Below are 15863 nucleotides of genomic sequence, written 5' to 3' on the forward strand. Positions count from 1 at the left end.
TTAAATTATAGTTTTTGTTCTTGTCTAAATTAATTATTTTTATTAGGAAAAAGTTGTGCAAATAAAGTAATTTTTAATTATTTATAATTGAGATATAAGAATTATAATGTATGTGAAAATGATAGGAAAATAAATATTGCTATAAAGTTATTAGAATACTCTAAATTTCTCATTTCTAAGTTCGTACAAGCTTTATAGCACACATGCGTTATCGTATGTGCAATCAGAAACAACATTCATCATCGTCATCACCACCACCACCACCACCAACCGCGGGCGCTTAAACCATCACGTGAACTACGGACGATATCGATAAATAATTTAAAACATTAATTTAGCTATGACGTTATGGTTCTTACTGTGTTTCAGTCAACGGTTCGTGTTGTCAATAATATTTTGAAGTATGTTTCAGTATTTATTTTCACTTCCCTGGTAATGCAATCTTCAAAATTCCATTGCGTTTTGTTCCCAAATATTAGGAATGCTTAAAAATGTACATTCAAATCCAATGGTTCCGTTAACACAATTATTGATGTCTGACCTTGTTAATAATCCTACCAATTTGTCTCAAACCAGATGAGAATGTCTTTAGAGACGTCAGTCCACTGCACGCGTGTTTACAAGGTACAGCACTAATCCACATAATTATATGTCGACTTATTTTTCTTTATTGACCATGCTTACAATTGAATCTAAATATAGACATTATTTTATTTAATATATTCCATTTTACTTCAATGGTTATATTCCGTTATAACAACCGTATTACAACTGCCGTTTAAATTAGGCTTACATGACGAAAAATTAACTTAAGGTAGGTTTGGAACTAGTTTTAGCTCAATAGCTAGTGTAACACTCTGACCATCAGGTCAACAACCCTTTTTCACTATTTCTCCCTACTCCAGCTATTAACATTCCTAGTGGTTTCTTCCTATCCCTAGGTACTCTTTGTTCAATATCCTATAACCCACATCCTTAATCAATTACTGTTTCCTCATCATCATGGAATGTTCCCTTTACTAAATAGTCCCCTCCCAGTACATGCATATTAATTAGGACCGTTCCTTAAAATATGGATGTACTGGTAAGAAGAGGAGAGAAGAGAAGGAAAAGAGCTTGGTAGAATAAAACATAGAATAGAGAGAAGAAAACGTATGTAATATAGCCAGAACAGACTGTATTACATTGCATATTTAAATAAAACTGTATCTGACCATAAACCATATTTGCTGTTGGTACATTTTGTGACTGTGTGAAATCCTGCCGCTGAGACTATATGACATAGTAACGGATACACTAAAATACCACCGTTACAACTGATTCCCACACCAATTTGGACCCACAGAAGCCAATAAAACAAACAGAAAAAAGAAGAAAAAAAAAAAGAAGATAAAACATGGATCAGATTTGGAGTTAATTTGCAGAGTTTGTGGAGCAGCAGATGCTGATGGATGAATGAACACAGACAAAGAAGAGCAAAAGAAGAAGAAAAGAAGATTATTGGTTGAAACAATTGCAGGACCAACCCCAGAAATAGAAAACGGAAGACAGAAGAGAAAACACCGAGGCCAAAAGACGAAGAAAGAAGACCGAAAAGAAGATGGATTTTTACTATTGATCATTAACTGTTTTTGCGACCTTTTGTTTAACTTTCTTTTGACATTTTTTTATTTTGAACGCTTTATACGAACTTTGATACGTATAAAAAATTTTTTTTGAGTCGCAGATGGAACTTTTTATAAACATTTTGTTTGTGGATGGCTTGGCTGATTTATTTTTGAACATTATTTTGGACGTTAGCCCATAGTATATTCAACTTGATTTGAACACAATATTAACGAAGTGGTAAGTGATCCATCATTTCTAGTTCTTTTCTATGACCTCCTCTTTCTTCGGGTGATATATTATAGATATAGATATAATAATATTGTAACATGTTTTTACGTTCGGGAAATACGGCTGTTAATACTCCAATTTCAACACACAGTCTTATACCTGGTAAAGATACCAGCCCGATTACCCCATCACCCACCTCAATAACACAACTGGATTTAGCCCTTTTGTTCTAGTTCATAGACGAAATGTCCGCTTACACTAAAATATCCCCTTAGATGGTGAAACCCCTATAGCTCATCACTCGCAGTTTATGTTGACGATCTCGCTAAGCGAATACAAGATGCACACCAAATGGCCCTAGACAATACTTTACGACAAAAGGAAAGGCAGAAATTTACATATGATTTAGCCGCACGTTTTACCCCTTACAATGTTGGCGACAAAGTTTGGCTAGATGACCCAGCAAATTCTAGAAAGAAGTTAACACCGAATTGGATTGGACCCTACCTCATAACTAAAGTAGATGAGGGAGGCAGAACGTATCTACTTCAAAATTCCAACACCCTTAAACCCCTATCCCGACGCATACATCACGACCGACTGAAACCCTTTGTCGAACAATCCGTCAGAACAAGGTATGGCCGAAAAATTAATCCTCCTGCTAGATATGACAATTAATTCAATGTGATCGATTTGTCATTCCGTTGTTTTTAAAGTTTTTACTTTAATTTGCATTTTCCTTAATAGGCTTAGAATTTAACTTTGTGAAGAAGTTTGTTTTCAAATATTTTTTTTGGTTAAATTGATTTTTATTTAAATCTCATTGTAAATATCATAATATAGTACATTTAGTTTTTTAGATTGTAGGCCTATAACCTTGTTTACCAGATTTACTCACTGCCGAGAACAGAGTAAATGTGAGAGGTTTACTTGTTCAATGCCGATCATTAATTCTATTCTTTTTTTTATTTACTCCGACTACGGTATGTGTTAAGCAATCACTTTTTCTTGAGTTTAATATTATTTTGTCTTTTACTTTGTGATTTATGTTATGGTGTCTTGATTAGATTATACACTTCATTGTGTTCTGATGATCATGCCGACTATTGGCACTCGATTAAGTTCCATTTAGTGTCGTTCCTGAACATGATATATATTTATCTAGGGATTAAATGACCTGCGACCAGGCAAATTCGAATAGCCACATCGATAGTCAAAATTTGTCATTGTTCTTGTGACGTTAGATTTATTATCCATAGAACTGTTTATTCCGACATTAGATCGTACCTGATCTTAACTTTCGCGTTTATGGGTTTTAAACAACCGGCGACGAATGGAAATAAACGTTTTGGATTTTATTAATTACATGTATGTTTTGTTCTATATTTGGTAATTTTTTCCTCTTGTTAAAATTTGTTTGCTTAATTATTACCTTGTGTACTAACTCCGCCGTACTTGCCGACAACGTTATACAAATATTTGAAAACATGTTACGATGTATACTATATCACCATTCTTTATACTCTCCTTCACTTGTGTTTTTCAATCTATACTTTCTATTTCTCAATGATGGTTCACTTTTGCATAAACTTATTTTAATTAATTGCATGTTTTAAAACTTATAATATTTTATATTTTGTTATATATATATATGTGATGACGAATTTTCATTACTTGTTTATTTTTAATTACTAGTAGAAATAGTAATGTATTATCATCATTATATTTTGATTTTGGAATGATAGTTCATTCCCTTTACTTGATATTACTTGATTTTGTTTTTAAATTTATTAAGCTTACAGTTTTAATAATTTTCACATTTACTTAATTACTTAATTTCTTTTATATTACAATTGTTTTATTTTAAATATACGAAGTGGGACACTTCTTTGGTAGAGAGGGAATAATGTAACACTCTGACCATCCTATAACCCACATCCTTAATCAATTACTGTTTCCTCATCATCATGGAATGTTCCCTTTACTAAATAGTCCCCTCCCAGTACATGCATATTAATTAGGACCGTTCCTTAAAATATGGATGTACTGGTAAGAGGAGAGAAGAGAAGGAAAAGAGCTTGGTAGAATAAAACATAGAATAGAGAGAAGAAAACGTATGTAATATAGCCAGAACAGACTGTATTACATTGCATATTTAAATAAAACTGTATCTGACCATAAACCATATTTGCTGTTGGTACATTTTGTGACTGTGTGAAATCCTGCCGCTGAGACTATATGACATAGTAACGGATACACTAAAATACCACCGTTACACTAGCTTAAACGAATAAACACATGGAACAGATGGGATAGATATACAAAAATCGGATCCCATCGGATAACTTCTTCGCCTTAAACCATGAGCAAGAACCCCTGCAAACAAATGCTAACGAGTCCCTTAAAAAACTGTAATTGACGTAGGCTTGTTTATGACATTCACATTAAATTCGCAGTTTTCGACAATTAGAGTTCTAATTTTGCCACTGATTTGCCCTGGGCTTTTTCTCCCAATAAATTTATGTTAAACAAATCATGGAGGTCTAAACATCCTCTTAAGGGACGATGACACTTTACTTTATTCTAGGTAGACTAGAAATACGCTCACGGTAGAAAATGTAGGCCTACTGTAAGAGATAACTATAAATGAACAATTCATTTCGTAGAAACCGGTAGGCCTTTTATTTGAATTAATAAAAATAGGCCTATGGTTTTGTAATAATTACAACCCCAAAACAGAAATGTAGAACTCGGTTTGTATGATCGCCCTTTAAGCTTGGATCATCTCTCACCACAGGTGCATAACCTTCAAAGACGGACACCTGTCGTCCATAAAGGACGCCACCATTAGTTAATCAAAGTCGACACTACTTACAGAAGTTGTAAAAACCACTAATCGAATCACTGTCTCTCTGAAATTGTTGAAGAAGAGTCGCTATGGCTTCTTCTAAACTGTTGTGCCTTATTTTGGGCCTAGTTTATCTAAATGTTGTAAATGCTGTGGGATCTAATACTAATGAAACGGAGGCGATTCAGTTTCTTAGCGACTATAACATAAAAGGGATGGAAGAAAGTTACATAACAACAGAATACGCTTGGACGTACAACACAAATATAACCGAATTTAACCAACAAGCTATGGTAAGTACGTCTACTTTTGTTACAATGTACGAATTATAATAAATAGCACAATAGGCATACATGCTGAGGCCTATATAGTTTCATGAAGCTTGTTAATTTTAACCGTAAACTGAAAGTTCGTATGTGAAAGGTAAACAAGTTTTTTTCATAATACGTTTTACAATAATCAGCTAGAATGTGTAACCTATATTATAGGCCTACAGGTCGGTTATAAGAGATTATTTTAATTTCTGATTGACCTTTTTATGTATTATGAATTATGAAATCACTGAAAATTCCATTTATATGTTTAACAATGGGTCTTCATATAACCATAGGCCTACTATTATATCAAGCTATTAACTGACGTGAATTATATCAAGCTATCAACGCAGCGTGGGTTTAGTCGAATGACGACGTATCGCGGCGTTCAAACTTTGATTTACAAAATGTGTTCAAAGTTTCGTTGATTAGATTGTTTGTTACTTATTGTTATTAAGCAGACAAATATGTATATACTGATTTTGAACAATGACAGTTGATACAAAATTGATTTTGTATGCCAGTTTCGAACGAAAGTTTATCAACCAACTAATTGATGCATCTACAACTCATAAACTAAATTGGTCATATAGACGACACTTCAGTCAACTTCCTATATTTGTTGTAGTAGACTGTGGTAATACTGAGTTACTATACTATACGGGGAAAAATCATTCTCACTAAACCATTACAGAAGCAGTTTTAAGATCGACAGAACCATATGGATCATTGAATATCTTTTTACTAGAAGGCGATGTACCTCTCGGTGAACTGTATATTGATTTTTAATTATATGTAGTTAAGTTCTTTTGGGCCTCAGATATTTCATGTTATCATAAACCCATGGAGTATACTCCATGCATAAACGTAACCGAATCGAATAGTTTACCATATAACAAAGTTTTATCACGGACACAGGACGGAAAAACCTCTGAGTGATCGGGATCGTTTCAGATATAGGCCTGATGAATCATCAAATTCCAATAATCTTGTTAGACGCCGAGATCACACACATTGAATATGCGGGTTTAGGGATCTTTAATAAGAATAGATGATTAACTTGGCTTTTGGTTTTATTAGATTTTTCTTTGAACAGGAAATAGTAATACATTAGAAATTAAGAAGTAACATATTGATCTCGTCTATGTTAATTCATACTTCCCTTTCAATGATAAAGGGATAGACATCAGTAAAAACGAGATTCAATTATTAAAAGTAAAAACCGTATGTTTTCTGGTTACGAGATTTCTTAGTGATAAGAATGTAAATAATACATGTGACGCAAATCGACATCTATAGATTTTTCATTTTTGAATAGGAAGATACTAATAGTAGATGCTACACTTATATTATATTGTAGGACTTTGCTACACATGAATCCCAGATAAGATCTAATTGTTAATTCATTGTTTTATAATAGGGCCTAGGTAGATTAAACTTGACCTAACGCATTATGATTATTGCCCCGTATGGAAACTTATCTTAAGTATATCATTATCAGATTAGTAAATATTAAAGCTAAAATACTATAATCGGAGCGTGAGGAATGGTCATGGGGGTAGTTGCCAAATTGGAGTAGAAAAATACGATTTTACTGTCCTTTTTGATATCCGATTGATTCCGAGGATTGTCTGCGGTCTAGAGTATTAGTATGTGTAGTATGTATAGTAGCGCCGTTGTATCTTGTTTAAAATGTTTTATGGCAATGTGCAATACCCTTTAGGCCCACATTACTATAATAATGTGAAAGATCAGGCCTGTACTTTCGTTGAAAAGAGTTACGATCGTTTTATATTACAGTATATTTATTCGGCCTATGACATCCAATGTTCTAAGGTGACTGGTTATAGGCTTCACATGGTACCGATATGCGTAATATTTACAATTGTTTGCTAGGTATCTGCAGCAGCCCTGGATTGATCAGAGAGATACACGGTGATTTACTAGTAATATTCCCCACCCATTCCTATATTATGTCTTTGTTGAACCGAAAGACGCGTTATTAACCAATAAAAGTCAAGTGTCTTTTTTATGGTGTTTGTAAATCTAATAGGCCTAGATAACACGTATTATGTAGCAAGATTTTTAACTTTCAACCCTAGTGGATAAATACCATAAGCAGTTACTAATTTGTCTAAGGGTTTGTGTTATGCTTTGCCAAATATTTGGACTCTACTAGAACCAACCGATTTTGTTTGAACAAAGCGGATAGGGTTGACTAAAGTCACAAGCTCGAAATTGTTACATAGTCATATGAGTTGTTATGGAGCTTATGAAATATGTTTACCATACCTTTGATGTTATATCAAGGATATACTTCAGAGTTTGTCCATCGGTTGAAATTCCATGTTAGGCCTACCAGGGAAGAGTTGTAATTTAACTCTTCCCTGGGCCTACGTGTCAAAAGAGAAAGAATATGAAACATTTGACATATTTGGGCACATCACAGTCAGTTAGTGTAGACAGATCTTTATATTTAAAATTGAAGAACACACATGAGTAAGAAAGATTTGTCATACAATTCAAGTTCAGAGAAACTAAACCAGTACGGTAATAACATAATTCAAGATAATATTTTAAGGTCAAGTATGTCTGCCGTCGTCCACTTACCATTATGAAAGTACATTCTAAGGATCATCACAATTCATCGTACTTTTAAAAAGCCCTTTCACTTCTCAAAACAAACCAAAAACAGCAAGATGAAGGGGTTTAATTAAAAGAGATCGCCTCCTGGTATTCGTGATCTCGAGGAATCTCGAGTTATGACGAGTGTACTCAAATTAAAAAATTAAAAATCAAATAAATTTTAGGGCGATAATTGTTAATGTAATACCATTGTATTTTTAGATTAATAGAAACTTGGTACAAGCTGCATTTAATCAAGAAGCAAGAGCGAATGCTAGTGAATTTGATTCCACTAACTTTTCGCCGGATACAATCCGTCAATTGGGAGTGTTACTCTACATTGGAGACTCTGCTCTACCCAATGACAAATATGAAGAGGTTAGTGTAGTGTGTAAACCTGCTATGCTGGTTCCCGGAGTGCATTTGATATTGAATACACATTTTAACGTTATACATTGTCTCTAGATAGGAACCTAATGACAGAGATATCGTGTATTAAAAGTACTTAATACAGTTAGATAGGCATCTGGTAGACTGGCAACAGTCTTCCACAGAGAGTCTACTGACAGCCACAGAATCGGGTGAGATTTTGTGCGCTAATTATTCAGGGTTGTTTTGGGCTAGCTGGTAATTGTGCGTGCGTTAGAAGATAACTTCAGATTGCGCTAACCGTACTGTAACAAAACATGTATTCAAACACAACTAAGTTTATTTGAAGAAATATTTGCAGTGGTTCAAATTACCCATTATAACGATATAGCGATAATAATGTTGAGCATAATTATTTTTATCAATGTGATTAAGATATGCACTAAGTATGTGTCATCACATTTGGCTGGTTGTAAATAGTATAACCATTTTATATACTACTTCTATCTGTATAAAACGAATGGATTGAAAACTCAAAACTCAAATAGTTCCTGTATTATTTTATTTTTTGCCAAAGCTAAATGGAGTAACGGCATCTATGGAGACGAGGTACTCAACTGGCAAAGTGTGCGACGAGGAAGGGAAAAATTGTCAATCGCTTGAACCAGGTACCTACTTATGTTCGGCACTTTGTTGTTGGACTTTATAATCGCTCAAAACGTGTTACATTAGGCCTAATGGTATGGCTATTTATGTATCAGCTGAACAAACTTTATAATCAGCATTGTATGTTATTGTTATTTTTTCCAGACGTTATTCTAATCAATACAGTAGAACCCCTATTAAAGGGACACCTTCCGGACCCGTGTCTCCTGAAAATGAGTTGACGTACTGTTAAAAGATATTCATCTCGCTCCTCTCACAAGAAAGCTCCCCCTTAATAGGGGTGTGTCCCTGAGGTGTCCCAAAGAAGGGGTTCATATTATACCGTAGTTTCAATGGTAATACAATAAATGGATGTTGATAATTACGTACGATATAAAGACGAGATTAAAATGAATATTTCTCTTTTTACTGTTTCACCGTAATGATTTAGACTTGACCCGAACTATGGCAACATCCCGAGACTATCTGGAACTGTTCAACGCCTGGGATGGCTGGAGAGCGGCAGTGGGAGCTCCGGCTCGTGAGGATTACATCAGATATATAGGATTAAAGAACGAAGCGGCAGTAGCTAATGGTAAATTACAATTCAACAATACAACAGTTTGTGGTGTTTACTCTCGTCCAAAGGGTTAATACGGTATTTTCGTGGGAGAATCGACTAATATATTATTCCATTGCACTCAGAACTCTCTATTCTTGTTGGCTATACAACTTAGAGTACAATCGATGTGGACTCTTTCAATTTTATAAGTCAGAAATATAATATTTAGTTGGGTTTTGTTTTCAGATCAGCCGGATTGCGGTGCGTGGTGGCGCTCCTGGTACGAAGTCGATGATCTTCAGGGAGATGTGCAGAAGTTGTTTGCTCAACTAGATCCACTGTATAAAAATCTTCATGCATATGTAAGAAGAAAGTTATACAAAGTTTACGGTGAAAAATATATTAATCTAAGAGGGCCGATTCCTGCTCATTTACTTGGTAAGTGCATCTAAGGCTCTGTCTACACTATCAAAATTTATGTGACAAAAAATGTGATGTGCCAATATTGACATGATGGTGTCATATCACTACCATATATGGGTATATCACTACCATATTTGGGCACGTCAACTCTAACCCTTTTTGTTAAACTAGTTTGATAGTGTAGACAAAGCTTTAGACACTAAAACGTCACGAAAAGAGGTACACAGAAGTCTCTTCGTGCTGTCACTAATTGGCTAGATGTTTGCTAGACTAATTATTAATTTATTTAAACCTTTAAAATGTAAGGGGAAAATACTATTACAACAATGTGATATGTAGAACCGGGATCATCAATTTACGTCACATATTTCAAATAATTTATTCTATTGTAGGTAACATGTGGGCTCAAACCTGGAGTAACCTACAAGATCTTACCCAACCATTCCAAAATAAACCGTCTGTTGATATTACACCTGTGCTCGTTGAAAAGGTAGGATTTGGCAGGAAACAACCCAAGGGCTCCTCTGTCTAGAGTGACTATCAAGTAGTGCCCAAAATACGGTAGTAATATACATCATCGTATTCCTATGGGCACATCCCATTTTGTTTGTCACAAAGTTTGATAGTGTCGACAGAGCTTAAAAGCTAACATTAAGAACAGCAACAAGCCAATATCAGCCTTAACCTTATATTACTATATAAAAATACACAATCATTGATAGTATTATGTAAATGTAGGCCTACTAGGCGACGCATTTATTGGCAGAGGTCAGGTATATAAATCCACCCTTGTTTTGCAGTTATTTTAAAACGTTTATTTATTCAAGGATTACAATGCTTTGCGAATGTTTGAAACATCGGATGAATTCTTCACATCTCTGGGACTTATACCGATGCCGCAACCATTTTGGGATAAATCCATGATTGAAAAACCGACTGATGGTAGAGAGGTCGTGTGCCATGCTTCAGCGTGGGATTTCTCAAACCAAATCGACTTTAGGTATGTAGGAATGAAAAAACATACCGTATGTATTAGCAGTTAAGAGTAGAATTGTAATTTCCCTGGTATTGGACATAATTAAATTAATTGTAAATATTGCTTGAGACGATTTCTAAAAATCGTTCGTAACTGCCTAATATTAGGGAGGTTTCGCAACCTTACGAATACGATAACGAAAACGGTTACGTGTGTGTGTGACGTATCCGTTTTCGTTATCGTATTCGTAGCGTTGCGAAACGTCTCTAGTCTATTTATATTTTTCTGTTTTATTGTTCACTGTTGGTGATAACTGTATTGACAAATTTAATAGAATTAAGCAGTGTACTGATATTACTATGGATGATTTTATTACGGTCCACCATGAGATGGGACACATTGAGTATGATCTCCAGTACAAGGACCAGCCATTGGTATACAGAGGAGGCGCCAACCCTGGATTCCACGAAGCTGTCGGCGATGTGTTGGCACTTTCTGTCGCTACACCAAAACATCTTAAGGCTGTTGGTTTATTAGATGAAGTTGTAGACGACCTAGGTAAGTACGCGTTTAAGCGCGACATTTGACATACACGTTTAAAGCTGCGTTCACACACTGAGCCCAGAACCCGCCCTCAGTGTGAACATAACGTACCGCCAATGATAATGATGGTGGCAATGATCCACACGTACACGAACACGTACACGAACTGACATTGACAAACTTCACGAGAAGAATTATACGATACTAACTGAATCCGGACCATATCACCTTAAAACTGCATATAAAGCGCTGTGAACATTACACAATGGCACCCAATTAACTGACGGCCGGAAGGAAATCCCGCGTGACCGTCTCCCGTGAGTGCAATACATTGTGGCAAATCTTATATTTCTTAAGGAGTCAATAGTACGATTAAAATAACAAAAAAATCATTTTACACAAGGATTTAAAAAACGATATTGCTTTTTTTTATATATAATCTTTCGTGAAAATCTTTTTTTTTGTAATGTCTTATCATTTTCCTTAACATGACATAACAGGATTTATGAAAGTGTTCTATTATGTAATCAATTATCATTTCATATTGCTTGTTTTAAAAATAGAGGCCGATTTGAATTTCCTAATGAGTATGGCTTTAGACAAAATTGCGTTTCTACCATTTGGATACTTAATGGATGAGTACAGATGGAGTTTGTTTGACGGAAGTACACCGCAAGATAAAATGAACGAAAAGTGGTGGGAACTTAGGTAAGAATCACTTGAAGCTCGATCCTCTCTCCATTACCGAATCTTTGCAAGATTTCAGCAAATCATTTTTAATGTTATTTTAATTTCAGAACCAAATATCAAGGTATTACACCACCAGTGAAACGGACAGAGGCGGACTTTGATCCAGCTGCCAAATATCATATTCCAGCAGATGTGCCCTATATCAGGTAGGTAATATACACTGCTCACACAATACCAGAGTGGGTGTACATAGTGGCAATATAAACAAGGAATATTATATTGTTTTATTCTTAATTATGGGAAGTGATGTATCCCCACATACTATCTATTTTCGATGTATTATAGGAATATTTGGTAATACAGCATCTAATTTATATCACATGTGGTGTCTGTACCATGTAAGGTTAGGTTAAGAATTAGGTTACTACTAGATACTTGTGAAACACATGTTATGTTGTAGTACCAAATAGTCCTATGAAACTTTGGAAATAGATAGGCCTTCAGTATCGAGAATCGGATGCTCAACTATAAGTGTGAAGTAGCTCTAACTATAAGTATGAAGTAGACTTAAGTTTCAAGAACTGAATATTTGTATAAAACGATTGATCGAATTAAAAGCGTTGGTCTTTACTAATTTCGTCAACCGTACGTTTTCCAGATATTTTGTAAGCTTTGTGATTCAGTTTCAATTCCATGAAGCTTTATGCAAAGCGGCTAACCAGACAAATGAACCGCTTTACAAGTGTGATATCTACCAATCTAAAGAAGCCGGAACACTATTATCGTAAGTGTACTCAACATTGATCTTGGATAAGAACTTGAAACTGGAGGTCAAGTGCACACATCTCGCTCGTGTGCACTTTAAAAGACCCAGTAGGCCTACATCTTTTGGAAAAGTAGGGGGTTACCCCGATGTACTGGTCCATGCATCCCCTCTCATTGGGGACGAACGGGCGCCGTTTGGTGGCAGCACTCAACACGAAGGGACCCTTAGGAGTAGAAAGTTGTGGTATGTGTGGTCCACACCTGTGCGCAATTTAGCCCGGGTTTAGTCGCAGGTTATTCCCCATTTACACTTTACATTACAATATGGACAGATTCTTTGTTCGCCGCTTGCAAAGTTTCTTTTCGATAAACTTCTCCATCTTTGCCTTTACAATTTAATATCATATCAAATATGTTTTGTTTAGCAACATGTTGAGTCTCGGATCTAGTAAACCGTGGCCAGAAGCGATGGAACAAATCACAGGGCAACGAGAAATGGACGCAGGTCCTCTTGTCGAGTACTTTAAGCCGTTGACAGACTGGTTGATAGAACAAAACACAAAAAATAACGAAGAGCTGGGTTGGCCCGAGTCAACATGGATGCCAGATGGTAAATACGTATTATATATGTTTATGTCTATTGCACTACATCATATTGCAACACAATATCCTATAATATCCTGGATTTATATAGCGCCTAGCCTAATGTTGTGAAGCCTCGAAGCGCTGAACATTATTACCCCAGTCATTTTTTGCATCACACGTATGGAAACATACTCCCATAATGCAGCTAATAATCAGCGCAAAGTTGTGTCTTGATCTAACCGAGTACCCACCTGGTTGGAAAGAGGCAAAAAATACCTAAGCATACAAGCAATGCGACGAGAGTTGGATTCGAACCGCGATCTCACGATCAGTAGTCGAACGTTTAACACACTGCCTCATATACAACGTAGTAACTGCGCCTCAATTATAGTTAGGGTACCATACATTCAAGGGAGGATCCATAAGAGGGATGGGATTTGGGTGTAGGGAGGGAGGACATAATGTATGTTAGTGCTCCATTTAACAAAAATTATTGGATCCGCCACTGACATTCTATAAAACACTATATTAGTGTTATTATAATCGATCGAATAAAATAAATAATATCATTACTTTCTCTTTAAATTCAACAGCTCCACCATCCGGAGGCAGTACTATGGTCTTCTCTAACACTCTTCTCATTGCCGTGATGTCATTGGTGACGTTTCTTTTTGTCACAAAGCTATAAAGTAACTACCAAATGTCAACATATACAGCAGTCGACGAGATTAGATGTGCTATTACATCAATAATGACTTGACTGTTTCAACTGATTTAACACATTAATAACTCATACCACGAATCGTAGACCAGTTTCTCTGATAGCAATATTAAAAGCTTAAATCATGGTTTATTTACATGCACTTGTTGTGCATACGGGATCTGTTTTTAACAATTTCCAGTACTGTTATTAAATATTTTACCGTATTTTGACGGTACAATCAACATAACTTTTCACACAATGCCCTTGTAATTCGTACCATGTGAGGATACGTAGACCAGCAATATTAAAATCTTAAATCATGATTTATTTACATGCACTTGTGCATACGGGATCTGTTGTTTTAACAATTTCCAGTACTGTTTTTTGACGGTACAATCAACATAACTTTTTACACAATGCCCTTCTAATTCGTACCATGTGAGGATACGTTTTTGATAATAATCGATCAACATCTATCAGAATGAAATAATGCAAATGATTTTAATATTATTATATTCTTATTATAATTAGGCTTGTGGTTCGAATGAAATGTTTCCGATCTTTTCATGTCTTCATTCTCATTAATTTGATCTCGACGGTGTCGATTGTGATTAAATTTTGTTATGAAATTATATAATTTATAAGCATCTTTTAAAATTATGATGTAAAATATCTGTCAGATTTTGTAATAAATATGTTAGAATAATATTAAAAAACAGCCTTTTTGTAGCTTCTTTCCGTGCATGTGCGCTCTCTAAAGTTGGGCTGAAGTATCAATATTGAATACATTGATGACTTATCGTTTACTTGCATTTAATTCGTACGTCACCGTAGTATGCGCTTGCGTAATATTATTCATAAAAATAGCTGTCGTCATGGGATTTCGAAACTACTGACCAATCAGAAACAACAGGCATCATCTATCATCATCAACACCACACGCCATGGAGTAAAGCAAAATAAAATGGTAAATGAATATTGTAAGTTTAATTTACTAAATTATATGAGGATTTTAAAATTGTGTTTGAATCACATCATCTGGATCATGCTGATCTATCATGAACTAAAAACGATCACTCTACCTTGAACTTAACCCCGGATCTGCCAAACAGACCTAGGCTTAGCCCTAGAGCCTAGACAACAGTCTATATCAGCAGGAAGGATTGAATCAGGCTAAGTATCTTACATCTCGCGGGTCGTCCAAGAGACCTTGATATTTAATGGGTAAAACGTATGTAATAATGTAGGCCTATGTATCCTACAGTTAGTTCTATAAGAGAGAGGAGGATCCTTTTATAGGCGAAGGCCACCAGATGATCTAAGTTCAACATAATTATCGTCTATTCCTCCTCTCTGTGAGTGTGTAAGAAGACCATGTGATATGCCTACATGTGGTAATGTTAATACTATTAAATGGACCAAGTTTTTCATGCTATACGTTCGTAATCGGTAAACACACTTTGTTAGTCAAAAGATCAAAAGAAAGAAGAGTTGCAAAAACAGCGCTGTAACCATTGAGCATGGAGTATGGCAAATGCCTCCATCTAATCTGTAACAAAACACCGCTTCAAGAACATAGGTGATTGTATAGAGGGCGCTTGTAATTTGTTGACAAAACAAGTCAAATAAGAGCTATATTGTGTAGTCGTTTTTTGATAACTGAGAGCTATCAGTGTGTATCATCCTCGTATATAATTGTTTCTTAGTTGTAATAAAGATCACATTATTATAACATCTAGCATATTATTATAATATATAAATTTATAGGTACCAAAACTAATATTTTTATTTAAAAAAAAATGCGATAAGTATTTTAATAACACTGAAACAACATTCTTAATATAACAAATGATATGTAGTACTACTAAATCAATGTCTAATTGCATAGGACTATGTGTACAGTATTATGATCAGTGTAGTCAGAATTTGATAACTGAGCACGCATCTTTTAATATCTACCTCATCAATAATTAGCATTG

The 15863-nt window shown here is 35.2% G+C and overlaps 1 protein-coding gene across 1 annotated transcript; it reads left to right on the plus strand.

The window, feature by feature from the left end:
• The first annotated feature begins 4736 nt into the window (after window positions 1-4736).
• Window positions 4737-14568, plus strand: LOC144841495 (angiotensin-converting enzyme-like). The gene is made up of 13 exons (XM_078697854.1): window positions 4737-4977; window positions 7846-8001; window positions 8570-8660; window positions 9089-9232; window positions 9446-9637; window positions 10015-10112; window positions 10450-10622; window positions 10933-11156; window positions 11705-11849; window positions 11939-12037; window positions 12490-12615; window positions 13022-13206; window positions 13775-14568. Exons 1-13 carry the CDS (start codon window positions 4774-4776, stop codon window positions 13867-13869), a joined length of 1932 nt encoding a protein of 643 aa, XP_078553980.1. The 5' UTR covers window positions 4737-4773; the 3' UTR covers window positions 13870-14568.
• The last annotated feature ends 1295 nt before the right edge of the window (window positions 14569-15863 follow it).

This window comes from Antedon bifida, chromosome 1 (assembly GCF_963402885.1).
Source record: "Antedon bifida chromosome 1, ecAntBifi1.1, whole genome shotgun sequence".
Lineage (NCBI taxonomy): Eukaryota > Metazoa > Echinodermata > Crinoidea > Comatulida > Antedonidae > Antedon > Antedon bifida.